This window comes from Stegodyphus dumicola, chromosome 6, assembly GCF_044657685.1.
Source record: "Stegodyphus dumicola isolate Sdum_Otavi_A_Nest chromosome 6, ASM4465768v1".
NCBI classification, from domain to species: Eukaryota; Metazoa; Arthropoda; class Arachnida; order Araneae; family Eresidae; genus Stegodyphus; species Stegodyphus dumicola.
In genome coordinates, this window is record NC_140773.1 from 173098227 (window position 1) to 173121297 (window position 23071).

At 31.9% G+C, this 23071-nt stretch overlaps 1 protein-coding gene and 1 pseudogene across 3 annotated transcripts in view; both read left to right on the plus strand.

The window, feature by feature from the left end:
- The window catches only part of hfp (Poly(U)-binding-splicing factor hfp), an 84441-nt gene that overhangs the window by 36366 nt on the left and 25004 nt on the right, over positions 1–23071 (plus strand). For all 3 annotated transcript variants that reach the window (XM_085819165.1, XM_085819166.1, XM_085819167.1), the window contains 4 exons: positions 9594–9721; positions 12150–12218; positions 12313–12415; positions 14611–14739. In XM_085819165.1, coding sequence (XP_085675291.1) covers positions 9594–9721; positions 12150–12218; positions 12313–12415; positions 14611–14739 — 429 coding nt within the window. The remainder of the gene's footprint in view (positions 1–9593; positions 9722–12149; positions 12219–12312; positions 12416–14610; positions 14740–23071) is intronic.
- LOC146996899 (uncharacterized) lies at positions 1863–9587 on the plus strand (annotated as a pseudogene).

The window sequence follows — 23071 nt, forward strand, 5'->3', positions numbered from 1 at the left end:
TATAATAATGCGCAGATAAAATTGGAAGTAGCTGTGTATTTCACTTCTAAAGAGAGAGTATTTTTTAAAATGATATGCGCGAACATATATAACGTTAGAAAAAGGTTATCCAGTATAATGGGTGGCTATTTTGGTGTATAGGGCTCCGTTCAGACGATGGGTATAAATGTCATACCTGGTTTAAGCCGAGCTTCGTTGCTATGTAACCAAACCTAACTTCGTCACAAAAACTAGTTTAAGGTTTTGGCATAAACAGGGTTCGTAGCGGTCCTTACAAGTGCTTATAAGTCCTTATATTTGAAAATAAAATATAAAGGCCCTTATAGGTGCTTACTTTTTCTTTAAAGCCCTTATTTTTTGTTTTTAGTGCTTATTTTTCAATCCTTTGTTTTTAATGAACGCGCATTTTTCCCCATACCAAAGCCGAAACTAAATAAACAACTTTTCTTCCTTATATGCAACGTCAGATGTTGAATCATACTCCCGAAAATTGCTTTCCCCCCTTCCTCTGCATTAACGTAACCTATGGTGCGCGCGAGAGTACAGACAGGTGCACGTCGTTCTATTGGCCAAAGAATTGCGAAAACGTAGAAAATTCCGGTACATTCGGTATTCTTTTCCTCCCACCCAAATACTACACACGTTTGAATTTCTATCAAGATTTTAATAATTTGCATTCTCGTTCCGCGTGTTCAGTTCATGTTCGTGTCTATTATGATCGTTATGCTTATATTATGAGCATATGTATGAATATTTAAAATAATATAATTGCAGTAACTGCTGAAGTATAGTAAACTTCCAAAAATGGTTGTGTTTTAACACAGATTAGGTTTCTAAGGAATAATATTCGGAATGGCTTAAATAAAAGGAAAGCAATCGAATAGTCAAAATAATTTCATTTTCTTTGCCAATACATTATACAGTACGGAGGTTGGGAGTTTCTCCGCAAAATCTCTAATATTGAAACAGCGGACTTTTTTTGTCACTGCCCAATCTGGATTGAATAGGACTAAAAGTTTTTGCGGTCTACCCAACCCAAGCGAAGATTGATTCTATTCCAGAAATTTAATACAGTCTGTTGAAAATTAGAATCAGAAACACCTCAGATTAGTAAGTCTTTCTTTTCCTTGATTTAGTTCTTTATTCTCCCAGTATCGGCAGCTATTGAATCCGATTGCATAATATCATGTAGGGAAGAATTATGGCGCACATATTGCGCAATAACGTTTGCTATATTTTGCAGAGATAATTGATTTTGATGTTCGGTCCGAGATTTGTTTATGAACACTTAAAAGAGTTTTACTGTGCTTTTTAAGCAGAATATTTTTCTGTTCCGTTGGTTTGTTTTTATATGATGCACATATCGAAATGTCAAAAGCATTTATTTAGCAGAAAAATCTAAAGAACAGCTACAGTCTATCCCCCCCCTCCGCTCCTCTTTTTCAAGTTACGCTTGACTGTCCGAATATTCGCCAATTTTCGAGTATGCGGGTAGTTTAGCTTTTACTGTTAAAGAATGACTGCATGAAGCAAATTTCTGTCTTCTGATTTTAGAAATGTTCCTCTTTTTTTACTTAAATTACTTTGCTTGCAATATCTGTTAAGGGAAAACTGATATACGATGAAAATTTAGAAAATGTTCAGAATTTAGATTTAAATTAGTTAAATATCAATATGAGTGGAAAAATAAATTGCATTTATTATTAAGTTACAAGCGAATAGAATAAATATGCCTTATTATTATTTATTTCCTCTATTTTGAACTGAAATTTCATCATTAAATCTTGTAATATAGTTTAGTTGTGTATAGTTTTTTTCTCTTATTGTAAACTAGTTCTGTAAATTGAACTGTTATTTAAAATTTAAAAAAAGTAATTATTTTCCATGGTTGAGGTTCCCCCTTTCTCTGCCCATGCTTATTCTCTTGTCCCCCATGCTTATGCTCTCTTAATAAATACTGTATTTCTCATATTTTAAATTACGAGTCTAATTTTTGAAGTTATGCAGTTGTGTATAATGTAATTATATAGGTGCTTATTTTTTTTCTTAAAATGTGCTTGAAAAGTGCTTATAGGTGCTTATTTTTTTAACTAAAATGTGGCTATGAACCCTGTTAAAGTTTAAAAGCACACTGTACCACAAAAGAGTAACAGCGAAATGCCATGATCAACCAAAATATAAGAAACCTCTTAGGGCAAGCTCTCTGCAGTAAACTGATACAATGCATTTGGGGAAACTTCACCTGCTGCTGCATATCTTAGGGGGAGGGAAACGATTGCAATCTCAGCTATTTTTGGGCGGTTCTGGTTGTTTCAATGTAAGGCCGTGGGGCAGATTGAATGTGAAGTAGTGAAACAAGTCAAATTGAAGTGTTAATCTTTTTAACATCGTTGGTGGCGTGTATATATTATTATTATCAGACTTCGAAATTACGCAAAAAATCTGATACTTTATAAATTTCATTAAAAATATTGACTTTGTTTTGTAAATGTCAAAATATTTCCCCCCCCCCATTTTTTATGAATTCTGTTTTCCGTTGTTTTGATTTTTAAATAATTCACATTTAAAATTTATTTTTGAGTAATAAACGGCAATAAAACTTGTGGCCGAATTCAGAAACAAACATTAAATATTAAAATGTTTGTCCCCTCTTTTTTTTAATACACTTCATGTAGTAAAAATAAATCATCAATCCTGTACTTGCTTAACCCATTAGCCGCTGGTGTTGCGTTGACGCAACGGTCAAAATAAATGCGTATATAAATATAACTACCTAAGATATTTTATACCAGCAGATGATTTTGTGTAGAAAATATTATGAAGATTATTTCTGTAAAAAAATATTTGCCTTCAACAATCATTTTGTTTATAATAATTAATCTCATACTTTAAGCAAAGTTTTCGACCGGGTATTTTTGCTAAAAATATTTAACGAAAGAATTGTCCTCTTTATGAGTGATCTACTTTTCGTTAAGGTCACCGTTTATCAGAACATTACATCACTCAGATGTTTATATTGGTGTTGGGAAGGAAGGGAAAACGTTGGGAAGGAAGGGAAACGTGTTGCGTTGATGCAACGTCAGCAGGAAACGGGTGGTCAATCTCCTTTTTCACTCATTCCTTTCGATGTTCTGGTTCAGTTTCTGGTTTTTTAAAAAAGCCTAGAGCGAGGTATCTTATATTAGAAGAAGCCTTTCAAGGATTTTTTGATGAAGAAACAGATGATGATAATGATGAACAGAATGAAACTGATATTGTTGTTGTTCCCCCAGAAATTGCAGAGGCTAGTGACGGAAGAAGAAAGGAATGGCACTGTTTTAAATAACGATAATGATATTTTACCATATGATACTGCTGGGGAAGTTGAAATTCACGTAAGAAGTAAGTTTTAGCCTTCTAAAAGCAGTTATAGTCCTACTAAAAAGTTTAAAAAGCAGAAGACTGAAATCTTGAAGTGGAAATGTTCGGAAAATGTTTGATGACAGCAATAAAGCTAAAGCTATGACCCTGAGACTTACGAAAATGTCATATTTAGTGTCATTTGGTTCAGCTCCATACTTCAAAAAGATGCTCATTTCTGATCATAAAAACACTGAATTTGTAATTTGCTTTGATGAAGCATTAAATAGAATTGTCCAGAGAGGTCAAATGGACCTTTTTGTTAGATTTTGGTACAGTGTGAGTAATGAAGTCAGTACAAGATACCTCACATCTGTTTTTTGGGGGGACATACATCTGCCAATGACCTTCTGAAAAGTTTCTTTGACGGAACCTCAGAACTAGATAAAAAGAAATTGCTGCAAGTATCATTGGATGGACCAAATGTCAATCCTAAATTCCTCAGAGATTTGAAGGAAAATTTAGCAAATAATGATGCCTGCCATATATTAGATTGTATCCTATGGTTTGCATGTTGTTCATGGTGCCTTTAGAGCTGGCCATAAAGCTACTGACTGGAATTTAAGTGCATTATTTAAAAATATGCATAGAGTATTTAAAGATAGTCCTGCTCGGCGAGCAGACTACATTGCCGTCACTAACTGTACAACTTTTCTGCTAAAGTTTTGTGAAGTAAGACTGTGTGAAAACGTACCTGTTGCTGAGAGAGAACTATTGATATTTTTCCTCATGTGAAAAAATATGTAGAATCATCTAAACTACCCAAAACTGTCAGTTGAAAGATTGAGAGAAGCTGCTAAAGATAAGCTACTTTAGGCAAAAATCTCTCTTTTTGTTTCTGTTGCAGGAGTTCTACATCCATTTCTAAAGTCATTTCAGACAGCTGATCCTTTGTGCCCCTTTCTGTATACAACTTTCCATAGTATGCTAAGTCATCTTCTCTCCAAATTTGTCAAAAGAGATATACTGTGAGAGGCAAAAACTCCTGGAAAACTGATAAAAATAGATATTCTGGATTAAAACATTTATTGTAATGTTGCAGATATAGATGTGGGTCTTGCTGCTGGTGTGAGTTTAGCTAAAAGTCGAGTATCTGATCTTAACAAAAGAGAATTCAGAACTCAGTGCAGAACATTTTTTGTTAAGCTGGTATCAAAAATATTTGAAAGAAGCCCATTGAAATATAGCTTAGTTAAATACATTTCTTTATTAGATCCTAAGTTCATTACGTCTAATGAATTTTTATGTGAGAAAAGGATGGAGAGGTTACTGCATATACTGTATGAAAGTGATTGGATAAATTCCACAGTTGCAGATAAGTCAAAATTGCAGTTTAATGAATTACTATTCAGAAGTAAGGGTGTTTAGAAAGATTTTGTTAATTATGTTGCGATGTGACTTGATCACTTTTACGAGGACTTGATTAATAACTCAGATTTTAAAAGAACTTTGGAGTGTTGTAAAACTAGTTCTAATTTTATCACATGGCAATGCCACAGTAGAAAGTGGTTTTTCAGTTAATAATGATATTTTGGTAGAAAATCTCCAGGAAAATTCTTTAACAGCAATGCGAACTGTTTATGATACTATAAAAGTAAATGGAGGTGTGATGACTATTAATGTAACTTCTAATATGTTACAATGTGCCAGATCTGCTCGTGGTGCATATCACTGAGCACTTGAAAACATAAAACTGTGTGATAATAAACATAAAAAAATATTGTTAGAAAAAAGGAAAGCACAGGTTAAAATTTTGGAGTTAAAAAAAAAAAATTGAGCAGAGATGTTTCTCTTCAATTGACTTGCAGATTGCAGAGTTAAAACAAGAAATCTAATTTAGTGCTCATTTTTCATTAACATTTTTTCTATTAATGTTTTGTTTAAATATATTAAATGTCTTATTTTTAATTATATTAAAAATTTACATTTAACATATTATGTATGTTTATATTAATGTTTTTGCATCAGAAAATCAAAATTGCATTTTTAACCTTTCAGAATTTAGCCAAGTGTTGAAATATCACTGAGGTGATTGTTTGCCAATTATATATTATTTAATAGGATAGATATAAATGGGCCCCTCACTGCCAGTTTGTGAACAATAACTTCCATTCCATAATTTATGTATAATACCTTTTAATATCATTCCTGACATAATTTTATCACAATTAATGGTGGAGAAAATCTTATGTTTAAAAATTCATACATTGCTTTGAAAAATCAACGAATTTCATTTCTGATTTTGTTTTAGATGGAATGCATTGTACGTATTTAATTTCTTTTGTAAATGAAAGTTATTGGGGGAAATGGAAAATAACTCCTGTTGTAGTCATAATAGTAATTGTTTGGGTAATGTACTTTGTTTGAAGTCATATGCAATTAGAAAATTTTTGTGTTATCAAGTGGCACCATAATTAATTTAACCTTTAGCACAACTAACATGCACTATACGGATAGACTGGAATTTTCTTAAAACACACCTAGAAAACCCAGGGAATTTCATTCTCCTTTTTAAGTGGCAACCCTGTTAAAATAGGCCAAAATGAAATATTCTTTGTTTTCCGGAAGGAGTTTGTTGTCCATTATAAATGCTTTGACTCAGGAAAAAATTTTATTAATTGAATAGTTTGATATTAACCACAAAGTAATAGTTGTAGTTGGTCGTGAATACGGATGCTGAGTTTTTTTCCCCTTCTGCATTTTTTTTTTTTTTTTTGTCTTGTTTTTAGCAGGACAGAAAACAAAACTAAATATTGTTTATTTCCTGTTCATAGATGTGCAGCTGAATTTGAATTTAACGAATTGTTCATGATCAATAACGAGGTTTAATAAGTTGTAACTATTCATTTAATTTGGAAAAAAAATTATGTACATACATCAATGAATAAGTGGCATTTTCTTGATTTTAATTAAAAAATGAATCTCTCATTTTGTACCTTGATTCATTTTTTTCTCAAAATACATCCAAACCGAAATCAAATACATTAAAAGCTAGTAGAAATTTTCATTTGTAATGAAAATAAAAGGCAGCCTTCTCTACAGGATTTTCTGGCCATAACGCTGAGAGGGTTAATAGGAATTACTTTAAACAATATATGGGTTATTAAAATTTCACTTTTTAAATTCCTTTATCAATTTTTAATAACTATTCTCTATTTCTTTTGCTACTTCTACATTGCAGACGGCCTCTGAATAAGATTTGTTGTATTTCTCAATATGTAGTCTCAGGATTTGCATGGTCATAAAAGTCCTTAGGTGTTTTTTTTTTGGGGGGGATGATTTTTGGTACTTAAAAATTCTCAATTTCAACCACATTTGAATAAGGTCCTTAATTTTGCTCATCTGAGAATTGTCTCTCTTTTATGACTTCTCTTCTGAGTGTGAATTAATATTTTTGATGAATATCTAGTTCAAATCATGCAGTTTATAATGGAGCCATCACAGATTAATGTTGTAAATAATAAGGAACAGTGAGCCATCCCAGAATGAAACTTACTTGTGCTTGATTGCTCGCTTTTCTAGCCTTTCAAATCAGGTGCAGTAATAAAAATATTGTCTGTCTCCGTTGAAATTGTACCGTAAGGTCAAGATCATAGTTCAAGCAGCTTTTATCTGCAGTCATTGAGTTTAATAAAAATAGATCTCTATTCAAAAGTCCAATGTAGTCTGGTTAGTTAAAACACTTTGCAATTTGCTGTAATTTTTCTATTATTTTTGTTCTTTTCACAAACTTGGAAAACTGCAAAAATGATTCTAACCTTGTTGCATGGGAAGACATCTGTAGAAAGAAATTTTACCATTAATAAAGATTTTGAAAATAGACAATTTTAATCATTCATTTTCTATATCTATCTCAGCACATCTTATGTCATTGCTGGAGTTAGTGTTAACATTCATATTACTAAAATAAAATCAGCAGTTTCTTCTTTACATCTTTGCTGCACTCGATAAAGGACAACAAAAATCCTCAAAATCAAATTTGAAAATTCAAAGATGGAGAGGAAAGTATATTGAGAGATTATATATTATTTCGTAATTACAAAACAATTTTTTTAAAAACAAAATATAAACATGTAAAGTTCTTTTTTCTTTAAATTTTTTGAATTGGGGTATTGCTTGGTTTAAAGTTTTGGTTTTAAAATTTTTAATTTTTGTTGTATTAATAGAATTATTTGAAATTTATTAATTATGAATTTCAATTTTTGGTCTTTGTGAAAAATTAGTTCTGAATTTCTTACTTTATGTGTTTATTTTAATATTATATATATTAAAAAGTTCAAAGAGATAATGTTAAAAATACTAGCTGATAAAGCAGAAACCAGTAGAATAAAATATGCATTCGTTTACAAAAGCAGGTAAATTTAGAAAAGATGTTAAAGACAGAGAAATAAATATATAGGCAAGATATGCAAAAAATTTCAAATATATATATATATTGTCATTTTTATTTTATAGCTTTTAATGTGTAATTATAACTCCAAAATTTCATTTAAAGTGAGAATTAAATATACTACATTTTTGAACTGCTTGTATATAAAGAGAATTTTCTAGTATAATGTTAAAATTGTTAGATATTGGTGTAAATTTTCTTTAAAATGTGTGTAAGTATTATAAGTGTTTCAAGTTTTTTATCATATATATATACAGAGTTGCCAACTCTTCCGATTTAGGCGGGAGACTCCCGATTTTCGACTGCTCTCCCGCCAACCCGATTTACAATATATTTCTCCCGACTTTTTCTTATTCTTAAAATTTCTCACGATTTTTATGGAATTTGGCTTAATACTTTGTTATATGAACAAAAAAAAAAGTGATTTTGGACATCTGAAAGCAGTTGAATTTTCTCTAGATTATATCTGAAACAAAACCTTGCTAATCAGATGAGAATTTCTGCTTTGTGAGTGAGAGCATACGTATCCAGAAATGTCGTTCTCCAATGGGCATCGAGCTCCACTGCATGTCATCTAGCATATATCTAGCAAGCTGTTATTGTTAAGCTCAAGGCTGTTATTTGGATGTTCTTTAGTTATGTGGATGAAAACATTGTTGATATTTATTATTATCTTGAAAGGAGTTCTAAAAAAGGAAGGAAAAATTGAAACAGTTCCAACAACTGCAAAATACTGAAATGAGAAAAATTTTTGAAACATCTGTGTACATGCTGGCTGTCTTTAAAGAAATGTTTATCTAGAATCCTTGATCAATGGAACCCACTTTTTGCATTTTTTAAAGAAGAAGTAAATGCTCTATCGAAGTAATATCTCTTATCTTACTCTATCGTATATCTTTTATCTTACTCTATCGAGTAAGATAAAAGGCTCTATCGAAAATTATAAAATACCTAAAGTAAATGGAGATGTAGTTACAACTTCCATTGTTAAAAATAGGTTTGAGAAAAATAATTTCTGCACCATTCATCAATTCAACTGGCAGTTCTCAAAATAATATTTAAAAATATAAACGTAAACCTGATACAAATTTCTCTCAAAATAAAAAATAAATAAAAAATATTGCTCAACACACGAAACATTTTCCCGATTACTGTAAGTTTATCTAAGCACGAATCTGCCACCGTTCATAACATTCTGAATACGAAAGCAAAATCTGTCACTGTTCATAACATTTGTATGAAAATTGATTAAAATGGCTTTTTTTTTTTTTTTTTTTTTTGTTTTGTTATTGTTGTTATCTTAAACGATGCAAGTAATAAAAATGTTTTTTATGTGTAAGGTATTTTTGTGTTGCTTGCATTTAAGAATTAGTAACTATTTAAAGTTAATTCATTATTAAAAACTATATTTTTATCATTTAAAAAGTCTTTTTAACATTGTGAAAATCTCCTGATTTTTGAGTGTCATAGGTTGGCAGATATGCATATATTAAATATTTGGTAAATTTTAGGAAGTTTATTTTCAGATTAGTTTTACTTTTGTGTTGCATGTTAGTTTGCATTTAATAGTAATGCATCTTGCGTACTGTTTTGGTTTATACTTAGAATGAAAGGTAGTGTAAGAGTAAAGTAGGTATTGTATAGATAATTGCTTTACTTTATTCAGTTTTGATAGGTCCAAGTATACTATCCGCTTCATTATTAACGCAATTTATCCTGGAGATTAAAAAATTGACATCTGTACAGGTATAATGTTAAAATTGTTAGATATTGGTGTAAGGTGTAAATTTTATTGTCGTTGTAGGTTGGGCGTCCTAGTAACATGCCTCAGGCAGCTCCTATTATTGAACAGATCATGGAAGAAGCAAAAACATATAATCGCATATATGTAGCATCTGTTCATCAAGATCTTACTGAACAGGATATTCAGAGGTATGTTTTTTTTTAATATTTCTGTATATAATTTAATGTCTGAAATAATTAAACATAGCTAAACGCTTTATTTTTGGTGGATGGAGGTGGTAATATTCATAGCAGTAGTTCTAATTGTTGGTGTATTTTTTTAATCCATTATTATTATAAAAATATTAAAAAACAAAGACCCTTTTATCATTAACCAGAAGTGCGGCAAAAATATTCATGTTTTTCTGGTGTAAAATTGTTCTTATAGTAATTTTTTCATTAAGAATTACTTGATATTTATAAGTTGGCTTCATTCAGCTGTATTCCCCCTTTTTATTTTAAAGGCTTTAAAAAAATAGATCCATAATTTTTTTTTTTTTTTTTAGTTCATTAAGTGTTTATCAGATAGATATCAAAATGAAGTAAACATTAATAAAATGCACTGTCATTCGATCTACCACCTTGAAAGTTCTAAAACTTAAATAAACATTATGAACTCACAAAATAAAAATAAGTTTTTAAATTTTTCTGACATTTTCTCATATATGGTTGTATTTGTAATGCCTTTAAAAGTAATTAGAAAATTTTCTAAAGCCTTTTTCTTTTATTGCATCTCATTCACTTCAATGTCTGCTAAATTATTCACTCTTCATTTGCTGTTTGAAGTTATTTGTGAAATGTGTCTTATTGTTCTAGAATAATAGGTACAAAGTCGTATGTCATATCCAAATAGAAGTTCTGGAAGGAATTCTTCATGGGGAGGGGAATATATGTAAAGCGGTCTTGGATCTGGTCTTTCAGAAACTTTTCTTGATTTTATCTGACAGTACCAAGATTTTTTTTTTTATTATTATTTTTTTATATATTGTATGCTTCTATTAGTAGCAATGTAACTCTTATTACCCATGAAGATGATAGAATTTTATTTAAAAGTTTAAGCATTTTGGGGGGAATTGTCAAGGCGGATGCCCTAACATTTTGCATTGGCATACCCGCCAACTTTTATGAATTTTTCGTAATTTTTACGAAAATGCGTTTGTCTTTACGATTTTACGATCGTAATCCATTTTTTACGATTTTTTTCCTTTTTCAAGTGTTTTTAGTGATTTTTGTCGAAATTTTAGAATTTTTCACCAATTGCATCGTGTTTTACTGCCAACTACCGACTACTTCGAGTCCAGTAACCTGCGGTTTCTCCCAACTCGCCGCTTAACCACCCAATCCAATGCGCTGAACTTGTTTCTCCCACTCTTTTCTTTGTGGGCACCAGATTATTTTTTTCGTGCTCACTTCAGCAGGAAGGGAATTACTCAGCGAGCATGGATTGTCGCATTCTTTTTTTTGGTTGGTTTGTTTGTTTGTTTGTTTGTTTGCACGTGCTACGAATTTTTTTAATACGTCGTTACGAAATGTCACTCATTTCAAATGAGTTAAAAAAAAAAAAAGTATTCTCAATATTTTCGGCCTGCCTACAAAGCCGAATTTCCAACAATTAAAGAATACTTCAGAGGAAATAACTGCATTTTGCAACGTGTGCGTGTGTGACTTCATAATAAGTCACAGTGGAAGAAGCGACATTGTGAAGCATGTTAAGTCTAAAAAGCATGAAGTTAATGCTTTGTCTTCGACAACATCAAAGAAAGTGGATAATTTTTTTTTTCAAATTCAGATGCTGATGTCATTTTGGCAGAGTGTTTGTTTACTGCATTCCTCATCGAACACAACGTGCTGCTAAGCGCTGCCGATCACGCCGGTCAAAACTATGTTTCGTTCTTCAATTTCACCAAAAACTCTAGAAAACATTTTAATTGCTAAATGTTATGAGGAAACTAATTGTTATGACAGGAAATTTTCCAAAGAATTTTTGGCTAAAGCCAAAAAATGCACTCTAAATTCATTGCAATGATTTTTTTGTGCAACATTAAGTTCTTGTTTTACGTTTCCTAATAAATTTTTTAGTTACTACTTAATTGAGATTTACTAATGTAAGTACAATTTTCTTTTTTCTATTTGTATAAATTGTTATTTTTTTAATATCAAAGCATGATGTTAATTCTTCGTGTTCTTCTGAATTTTGGAGAAATCTTCTGAATTTTTATCTTTAGAGGTTGGCAGGTATGCATTGGTATCCTTTTCTTCTAATCAGAGTGAGGATCGTGTCACAGCTGGAATTTCTCTTTGGAAAGAATTCCCCCCCCCTCCTCCAACAGTGGTTGTGATAAGTGTTCAAGATCTTTTGCTTTTGGTTAATTGTGTGGTAAACATTTTGCATTCACTTTTTAAAATTAATTCTTCATAAATAATTTAGTATGTGACTGTTTTATTTTTAGGGGGAGGAAGGAATATTTGAGGTTGTTTGTGCTGTATGTAAAAGCATGTTTAAAAAAATGCACTGTTATCACTGTAATTTTGGATTGGATTCCTTGTAAGGTAATTTTTTTTCTTTTATGCTTTTTAGTGTTTTTGAAGCCTTTGGAAAAATAAAAATGTGTAAATTACAAAGTGGGGGAATACCTGGGAAACATAAGTAAGTATCAGATTTTATTTGACTTTTTAAAATCTTTCTGCATGAATATTAGCATTTTATTTGAAATATATGCAATAATAATTTTATCTTTTAGAGGCTATGGATTTATAGAATATGAAAATTATCAGTCAGCACAGGATGCTATATCATCAATGAATTTGTTTGATTTGGGTGGGCAGTACTTAAGGGTTGGAAGGGTAAGTATGTTGTATGTATATTAAAGGTAAAAAAATATATTTACCTTTTTTAGTCCATCTTGCACTATTTTAAATTAATGATTCTTAAATTTTCAACAGTCAAACTCCTTTTATGGATTACAGCAGATTTCTTTTGTTGTGGCGTCATAAAAGATAGATATAAAGTTCTATTTTGAATAAAAGTGCTTTTTAAAAAATTTTAACTGTGTTCGTACAGTACTGTTATATCCAGACCTTTTACCAACTCAAATAATGACGTTCTTTATTTTATTTTACATATCTATTCTTGTAATTAATGGGAATTTGAAATCGCCGATTAACAGAACCATTCTTTTGCCTGTAAATCAGAACTAGCTTTAAAGAAATAATAATATGTGTCAAAATATAATAATTTATTAATATAATTTAAAACTTGACATCCTTCTTCACAGCTAATGCAGTTGTTCAATATTTTTATATACAGTGCAGTCACTATTTTATACTTTGTACAGAAAAAGCGAAGAGCAGAAATATTTGATATTCTTTATATCTTCCTCTTTCCCATTTTCTTAATTATAAAATGAGTAGTTGAAATTTCATGAGCCATTGATATTGAAATAACTATTTTATGTAACCGCGTTTATTTCAATACTATTTTATATTGATATGTATGAAAACCACGTTGTGGATTGCATACTTTTCTTCTAAACAAATATTTGTTCAACCCCTTTGTACTATTTAATTAAAAAGGGCCAACAAAAAGTTAGACCCCAATTCATGCACCTTTCATCAGTCTCACTAATTGCTTAACTTGGAGTATTACAGGCACTTGTTGTACTTAAAGTAACCAGACGTCCAAAAAATATGCAGAGACAGTCTTGCATTTTAGGGCAGTTGTGAAACTATAAATAAATTCAATAATTGAATAATCATGGTATCTTTATATACTTTCAGATAACTCACTAGATTCACACATGCAAAAAGGGGGTGTAAATTTCTGTTCCAGCTGCATTTAAAATATGGACAGTGAAATTAAATTATCTGAAAAATTTTAACTAGATTACCTTTTGAATATGCAGACAACAGTTAACTCCCCCCCCAAAAAATAGAGAATTTTCCTGCAATCAAATGTCATATCATTCAAATGAAAGAATTTTTAACTATTCATGCTAAATTAAGTAATTACATCTTCCTTCATTTCGTGTGCTTAATGGTCTCTCTTTATAGATATATTTAAAATGTTATGAATAAAACAATGGAATAGTACACTAAAAATTAAAGTGAATTTAAGATTTTTTTTTTCTTCTTTGTTTGCTTAGATTTTGTAACTTGGGAATATTCTTATAGTCGTTATATGCATCTACAATTAACCCTTTCTGTGACTATTACTGATAGTACTAAATTCTGTTTTTCATAACTAACTTTCTTACTACTGAATAAATAAATGTGGTATTAATCAAACCGTGGTAGGATTTGTACAGACACAGATGTTAATTAAGACAATGTATCTAAACATAATAGAGCCAAAAATAGCAGATTATCAGTACAAAAGGCATACTATGAGCATGCCTGCAAATAATCATTGGGGGGTTAGAAATTGTCTTTTTTGTTATTTTTACCTTTAACATTTAACAATATTTGATTTAAAATATTTCTGCTTACCTTTGCTTGAAGAAATCCACAGGTTACTACAAAAAGAACATTCATCTTATTTTTATCGTTGCCACTACATCGCAATCAAATAATCGCAAAGCGGTAAGAAAACAATGACAAACATAAAATAAAAAATGTTAAATTTATGTTGCTGGCCCTCTCACTACCAGCAACATAAAACTAACATTGGGGGCAATATTTCCAAAATGATTATTTTTTACAGCTTTTCTTAGAAATCATTAATTTTTCTACAAGAAAAATTTCAAGTATTACGTCATGTTAGAAATAAAGTATGAGATACATGTAATAATTAATATTTCAAACAGTTGAATAAAATTTGCACATACAGTTGAAATTGTGTTTTTGTTGAAGCAAATTATTTTGCTTTTTTAGCATTTTCAAATTCAATAAGACATGTAATAGGTAACTAACACCCGCTGCATTATATTATTCCATCAGTATTGCATTTTGTTTCAAAAAAGATTTTTGAATCTATTTTTCAATCTTTTTATATTTCACAATTCATTATCTTAATTACTAACCTAATAATTTTGATTTTGTAGGCTATAACACCGCCAAATGCCTTGCAGGCCCCAACTACAGCAAGCACGATGCCTACAGCAGCGGCTGTTGCAGCAGCTGCTGCAACAGCTAAAATTCAGGCTATGGATGCTGTTGCTAGCAATGCAATTGTAAGTATAAAAAGCTTTATGAAGGTTCGTATATTATATGAATTAGAATTATTAACCAAAGTGTTATTTGCAAGAAATCAAGCATGGAGATTTTGTAATTAAAAAAATTCTTTAATCCGTTGTTTCAAAAAGTGTGCCTATTACATTAAAGTCTGTGCGCGTCTGTCTGTTTGTTTGTTTAGGTGTAATAGCATCTCCTCGGCAACAGCTGGGCCTCGGGCATACTGAAGCATACCGTTGGATTCATCAGGTCCGTGGCTCGCCATTTTGGCCGTATACGTTGGCTTTCTGGGGTTTTCCCTATTTTAAGGATATGGCTGTGTGCCAAATTCTATAATCTTTTTCTGGAATATCTACGGAATGGCGCAGAGTTGAAATTCAAAACGTGTATTCCCCGATTCCAAAAAATTCTGCGAATCCATTGATACCGGTCTCATCTTCTTACGACTTTAATCAGCCGAGATATTAATTAAAAACAGCGAAAACCATAATTTCACCCCTGATTCTTCCAAGTGGCAACAGTCTCCGCACTCCCTGGGGATAAAAATGCTTCGAATAAATAAAGTAAAACTAAAAATAGAAACTCTCTTTTCATTTAGTTGTTAATTTATTGTAGATTGGTTTATTCCCTTGATAAGTCGATTTTATTATTGCTGCGAACTAATTTATCATTTAAATTCAAAGAGAATATATGTTTTTTTTTTAATAATAAATTTAATTTTTAGGAATAATTTTTTTCACGGTTTTAGATACGTTCACTTCATTTAGATATGCTCTTTGAATTTAAATGTTGCAGCCTTTTTTTTTTTTTTTTTGGTGTGTGTGTGTGTGTGTGTGTGTGTGTGTGTGTGTGTGTGTGTGTGTGTGTGTTTAGATTAAAGATTTTTCTTTTCAGAATTTTAAACAAGAATTTGAAATTATTATATATTTAAAGTAATAATTTAAATCCTGACTAATTTTTTTTTTCCGTTCAGGGCTTTAAATTAAATTTTTGTTCCTTTGAGATTTTATACGGGAAGTTTTCTTATTATAAATAATTATGGATTATTAATTATATTAATATATATATATATATATATATATCAGGGAGTGTTTGTGCTCCGGGGATTTTGAACTTAGATACCCGGAAATTCCAGGGATCGTGGTTCAAAAGGAAGTAGGGATAATAATGAATTATTTATTTTGATCTGGGTAATTTTGTTTGCTTTGAAAGCAGAAAACACAAGGTCAGTGTGTGTGGTGAAAACTTTTCCTTTCGTTCTCGAAAGGCAGTGATAATGCGTGAAAAGGGGGGGAAAACTTCTTTTTTGTTCTTTCCTTATTGCGAGTTATGACTCATTCCCCCGGTTCTCGGACATTCTCTTCTAGATTCTTTTCGGCAAGTAGGCGCGGCAGAAAAAAAAAGGAGAGACTTCGTTCGACCAGATGTGCGATCACGTGACTCTGGGTTCAAAGGTCTTATCTCTACTGGTGTGACGCCAATAAGTAGAGAAGGGGGATTTTTCGCCGTATTAGCTATTTGTCATTGATCGCTTCTAAACTTTTTTTCTCCGCTGTGTAAAATTTTCATTTCATTTATTAATGCACGTGTAAATTTTTCGTTTCTTTTATTGAAATATTTTTTATTTATGTACGCAAGAGAATTTCACTATGAAATTTCTCTATATAAATAGTGATATTATACAGTTAGAAGAAGGTGTCCGGTCCGGAATGCATTTAGGTGGAATTAGATTGAACGGAGAGATGGTAATGGGGATACCATCGGCACATGGTGCAAGAAAATAAATGTTGCTGGACAAGCATATTGTGTTTTTTGTAACTCACTGCTGAAGTATGGTGGGGAAGGATTCAAGGCTTTCACAAATCATTCTAAAACTGTGACGCACATAAAATATTCAAAGTGCATTAGACATTCAATGACTTTAAGTAATTATTCTAATTCAAAAAATACTGATGACTTACTGGAGACTGATGCTCGGCCATTGAATTTAGTGACAAGAAAAGCATGCCAAGAGGTATTGATAACTTTGTTTATCGCCGAGAATTCTCTTTCTTTCAATGTAGCTCCCAATTTAATTGAACTCTGCAAACAGTTGAGCCGCGATCAGACGGCACTAAACTCGTTGGAAATGTCCAGGACTACTGCATGTTATAAGATGAAACATGGGCTCGCAAAAACTATTAAGGAAAATATCATTAAAACTTTAAAGGAGACTTCATTTTCTCTAAATTTGGATGAAAGTACTACCAATGCTCAAGAAAGTATACTGGCAATATTGGTGCAGTTTTATGACAACAATCAAAATGAAGTTGTAGTTCATCATTTTGCATCTCTAAAGATGGACGCTTGCAATTCAGAAGCTGTTTTTAAAGCAGTTGTTAATACTATTGAAGATAATAATATTCCATGGGCAAACTTAATTAGTGTATTAATGGACTCATGTAACATCATGCGTGGAAAAAAAAAAGGGTGTTGAAACCAGACTACGATCAAACAAAGCACCCCTCTTATTAGATATTGATGGTGACACATGTCACACAGCTAATAACTGTGCAAAAAAAATTTGCTTCATGTTTTGATAGATACTTAGAAGATTTGTTTGATGACATCTATTTTGATATGAAAAGCTGCAGTAAAAGAGAAAAATTTTTCAAAATACGTGAATCCCTTGCCATTAAAAAACTTAAGCCCTTGAAGAGACCAGACCATAGGTGGGTGTACATTTTATGTGTTTTAGAAAGAATCAAAGATCTGTGGGATGCTCTTATTGCATTTTATTTTCACTACTTGGATAAAACTGATAAAGGGGATTATTTTTCTTATGTTGAAACTGTATACAATAAAAGAAATATTTCTGCAGCTCAGAAAAAAATTGTTAAAGGGGTGTATTCTTGCTTGCATTCCCAACAACTCACAAAGGATGCTTTAGCTTGGGAAAAAAGAATACTAAATGGGTTATTTGTTATGCAAAACAAAACTTTATTGCATATGGCATTGTATTCAGCAGTATTACCAGAGTTCAACACATATATTAAATTATTTGAAACAAAAAAACCAATGCTTCATTTAATACATTCCAGTATTTATAAATTGTTGGCAAATTTTTTCTCTTTTTTTTATGAAGCCAGAAAATATAGAGTGCATATCTTTTAATGATTTATTAAAGGTTGATATCACAAATCCAGAATTCCATCTACCTAGCAAAGTAATATTTACTGGTGCAGAAGCTTCCACTCTCCTGAAGAAATTATCAAAAAATCATCCAATAGCAAAAGAATTCCAAATTTCTCTGATGAAAGCTTATACTAATACAGCACAGCATATGAAACAGAAATTATCCCTTAAAAATTCATATCTAATTAGTTTTACAGCATTAGATCCAAAGCTAAGAGGTAAAACCAGTACAATATTAGCTTTTGAAAAAGTATAATCTTTTATGTCCCATATTTTTAGTGGTAATGAAAAGTCAAAAGTAGAAGCTGAAATAAAGTTATACCAGAGTGATATTGATATCACCAAAGAAATGCTCTACACATCTGATGAAAGTGGAAATCAAGTCAAGTGTACAATTGATAAATATTGGTCTAAAGTTTTTAATTTAAAAGATGATTTCACAAATGATTATAAGTATCCTACATTGGCTAAATTGTTCAAATCCTGTCTTAGCTGCTTCCATGGCCCATTAGTGGAAAGTGCATTCACTTGTCACTGACTATAGAACCTCTCTTAAGATTGATTCCCTAGATGCAGACTATTAAATATGATTTAATGGCTTCTAAAGAAACCTCATGTGAAAAATATGGCTCAAAAAATCCAATGACTGATCCAATTCACAAAGATCTCTTACTGAATATGAACAGAATTTGGAAAACATGTCAAGAGGGCTTAAATGTATTTCAGATGAGTCACCTATAAAAGTCTCTGAAAAACCTTCTACATTAGCAGAAAAGCAAGCTGCTTCTACCTCTGCATGTGCAGTTCTCGAGGAAATTTCTTCAACTGTAAATGAGGAAAATAAAAGTCAAACTTCCTGCAATTATGAAGTTCACCACAAAAGAAAGACAAGCTCACAAACATCAGAAAATAAAAAAAAAGCAGCAGAAATTAGATAATTTTTTTTAAAGAATTAATTCAGGTAATTTAAAATATTTACATAAAATGTAGTAGTTTATATATTTGAAAATTTATGGTTATTAATTTTGCAAAAAAAGTAATTCATTGAACTTTTATAATTAGGTCATTCAATGCTTCATAATTGTAATTTTTCATTTCTCTCCCCCCCCTTCTCAAAACTCCAAAATGTCGCTTGGGTGTTTTCGTGGTTTTCCCCATGTGTAACGTGTATACGAGCCAGTTTTCCTTAAGTCCTCCACGAAGGCATCCCTTCCCTTAGGCAGATAGCCCTAGAGGCTTTGCCGTAATTAAATAACCTAACCTAACCAAAATGTTGGTAGTAAGTCCATAAAAGTTTCAGGGGATTTTTTGGGGGCCCACAAACACTCCTGAACTTGTCAATCGAAATTTATTCGTTTTCAGTAACTTCTCTGTCACTTTCTTCACTATTGGTAGCAGTATTTGTCAATCGAAATTTATTCATTTTCTGTAACTTCTCTGTTACTTTCTTCACTGTCGGTAGCAGTATTAAAACATACTACTGATTTGACTGTCTGCTAATTTATTGATAATTGGGGCATTGTCATCTCATTGAAAAACTTCTCTTATATTATCTTCATTTATTTCCGCTTCTCCACATTTCTTGAAAAAATTCATATATTGAAAAATTTAATCTTTGGTTTGCGATATCTGAAAACTTCATAGCTATATTCATGGCTATCATCTTCATCATCCTCACCACGAAATATGCTATTGGCCATAAATTATGCCAAGCAGTTCTTAAAGTATATGGAGATACATCCTTCCACGATCTTATTAATTCCAATATGGAGGCACAGTTTGGAGAAAAGCGTAGTACAGATGCGTTATCTTTCGCTAAAATTAAATGAGCCGAACTATTGTCTACAATCAGGACTATTTTTGCGTCATCAAGTAAACCAACTGAGACCAATATGTACATCACATAGGTCTCGATAAACCAACCAAATTCTAACCGAGCCTCATTCCCAGAAAAGACCAGTTTCATCAGCGGTGTAAATTTGTTTTGGAGGTAACTTTTAACTGTTAAGGAATTCATCTGTAAATAGTTTAGCAGCTTCAGTATCAGCTGAAGCTTTTTCACCTGAAATTCTTAATTGCCTTTTACCATGCCGTTTTTAAAATTTTTTAATCAACCCGTCGAAGATGTGCACTCAGTTTTTAAGTTCATTTCTTAGTGAAATATTTTAGCGTGAGCCATTAGTATTTGACCCGTCAATGGCAAGTTCTCGCTGCAATGCTGTCTGATCCATTCAATCATGACTATGCCATAATTTGCACTTTTAGCATAATGAATAATTTTTCTGTTATTCATTGTTAGTGGGATATCAAAATCCACAAAAAATTCAAACAGTTCCATTTTCTGTTTTTTTATGTCATATAGAGTTGACTTTCCAGTGCCATACTTATTTCATAATTTTGAGACGGGTAAACGTTTATCCATTTTTTGCAGCAATTCCACTTTTTGTTTAATAGGCATCAAACTATGCTTTCACTTTGTAGATCATGTTGCAGCTCCAGAATTAGAAACTTTTTTCAACGTAATCGAAAGTTGAAACTTTAATTTTCATAAAATTACTGTAATAAAAACAGCCTGCAAAAAATGATTAAGCTGGATCAAATCAAAAAGTTAAGGAATAGCGCAATCTGCTATATTGATTGAAATTCCTTGGAACCAGAAAAGCATAATTTTAGCCTAGCTTAATAGCATCTGCTATACATTATTGGCTATGTAGCATGAAATTGGTGACAAAAGGCAAGTTGTTTCACTAAATTTTGTCTTGCTTCTATCGTGCACTGAGACGATTAAGCCTGATTGTATTTATTATACTTGTGCCTATCTCTTGCACATGCTTAATGTTTATCTGAGTCCTGAATTAATAAATTCCCACATATACTTAAAAGGCTTATCAAGGGCAGGTGCTAGATATCTTACTGTCTGATGCAGTCTCAGAGGGTTGTTAAATTCTGCTGCCAAGCACCTCCTTAACACTAGAATGGTGGTAAGGGGTCATTTTTCCCCTTCAATGAGAGTACTGAAATAGCAATGATAAAACAATTTTAAATGCCATACATTGGCACAAATATGTACTTTATATGTATTTCATAATTTATATTTAATATCACATGGTAATTTATTGACTTTTTAAAATACTGTAAATGTATCTAATACATGGCGATCAATTGGATCGTACTACAATTACTCAAATAACTAACTAATTTAATGTAAGAATTGATTTCAAATAAATGGTTTCACAAATTAAAGCTAATGGCTAATGTTAACTAAAATAAAACACAATTTATATAATAATACTCAGAGGATGATTCACTCTCTAAATCCAGAAATGAGAAATGTTCTTTGATGTTTCAGTTATATCATTGTATGTGTAGCTGAATGGAATATGAAAAGCATTTTGTTTCAATTCTATTTAATGTTTAAAATATTAGAGATTACACATACATATTAAGAATTAATGCAGTTGATACAAAAATAATTTTAAACAATTTTTCCAGTGCATTTTCAGCACAAAACTTTGGATCAAGATGCACAATATTCTTGAGATTTGTTTCCATTGCATCTCTGTACCCAATTGAAGATTTAGGAAGGATCTTTAGAAGCTTTGAAACCATATGTACACTGCTAAAAAAAAAAAAAAAAAAAATGGGACAGTTCTATATCTCCCGTTCTACTGGGCCAATAGACAAAATTCAAATTGCGTTCTTCATGTCTCAAAAGCGCGACTTAGGATGTATAGATTTATATATAGCACTATTCTAACATGGGTATTTTGACACAAAATCGTACTTTTTCTGAAATAACATACCAATTTTTTTACATGTTTCGATTCTACAACTAAAATTACGCCTAAATATGAAATTTTGTGAAATTTACAAATTTATATGGGGATTTTAAATGATGAACAAATTAATTAACAAAAGACATTTTAATTACACAAGCGATTATTACATAAATTTAACATTTAAGAGATTTAAACAAGTAATGATTCGTCAAAGTTCTTTTTGAACAGAAGCAGCGTCTCTGCTCCCACGTCAATCGTCTATCATCTCAAAACAGTAATTCCCCTAATTTTTGCTTTGGCACCTTTGGAGCTCGTTGAGGAACGGGCTGGCTGAATGGTTGTTTTCGTGATTTTCCGCATGTGTATCATATATGCAGTATCTTTTGGATACATATGTGAATAAAGCGGTCGGAGCCCACACAAAACCGTTTAACGCTTTAATTTGTTGATTAAAAATTTGTAAGTTTTACAAAGTATGAAATAAAAATAACATTGCCAAACATTACATGTATTATACAAGGGTTGGAACTTTAATAGTGGCAACACAGCTGAAAAAACGCTACACAACAAAACCAAAGAATATCGCGTATACCACACGTAAACTACATACCTACCTTACCTCTCAGCAAAAAGACTCGTCCTGCCTACGTCACGCGCATGCGGAGTGACGCAAAGAACAGATTTTTGTATTAGCTCGCGGTCTAAAGTAAGTGTTATCTGGATGTTTTCAAAACAAGAACAACGATGTTGGATAAAAATTGAATGTGCCAGAGGTCGTACAGCATGACAGTGTCATCAGAAGGCTTGCGGGGAATCTGCATTGCCTTACAGAACCGTAGCAAGATGGGTGAAAGCATTCATTGAAGGACGCCAAAACGTGGCAGACATACTGCGGCCAGGTCGTCCGAGTGTCAGTGGTGCAGACGTGCAAGCTGTTGCCGCACTAATGGACAGTGATCGCCGCCAAACGATTTGTCAGCTGGCCGGACAAACAGGATTAGCGCATATGACTGTGCTGCACATTTTGAAGGAACGCCTGTCCATGAGAAAAATATGCTTCACGATGGGTTCCAAATCAATTGACGGAAATGCAGAAATGGCTACGATACGATGCTGCCTGAACCCACCTAGAGCGCTATGAGCACGAAGGAGATGCTTTTTTACGCCGTATCATTGCGCTGGATGAGACTTGGGCCCGATCGTACCAGCCAAAACTGAAACGCCAGTCAAACGAATGGGGTCACCATGACGTTCGAAATTTCGTCAGAACCCCAGCAATGTGTGTCATCCTAACACAGACCGTCACTGTGCAGTATTACTGCTCATTTTTGGATCACAATCTCCGACCAGCTTTGAGAAAACAACGCCGACACTTTCT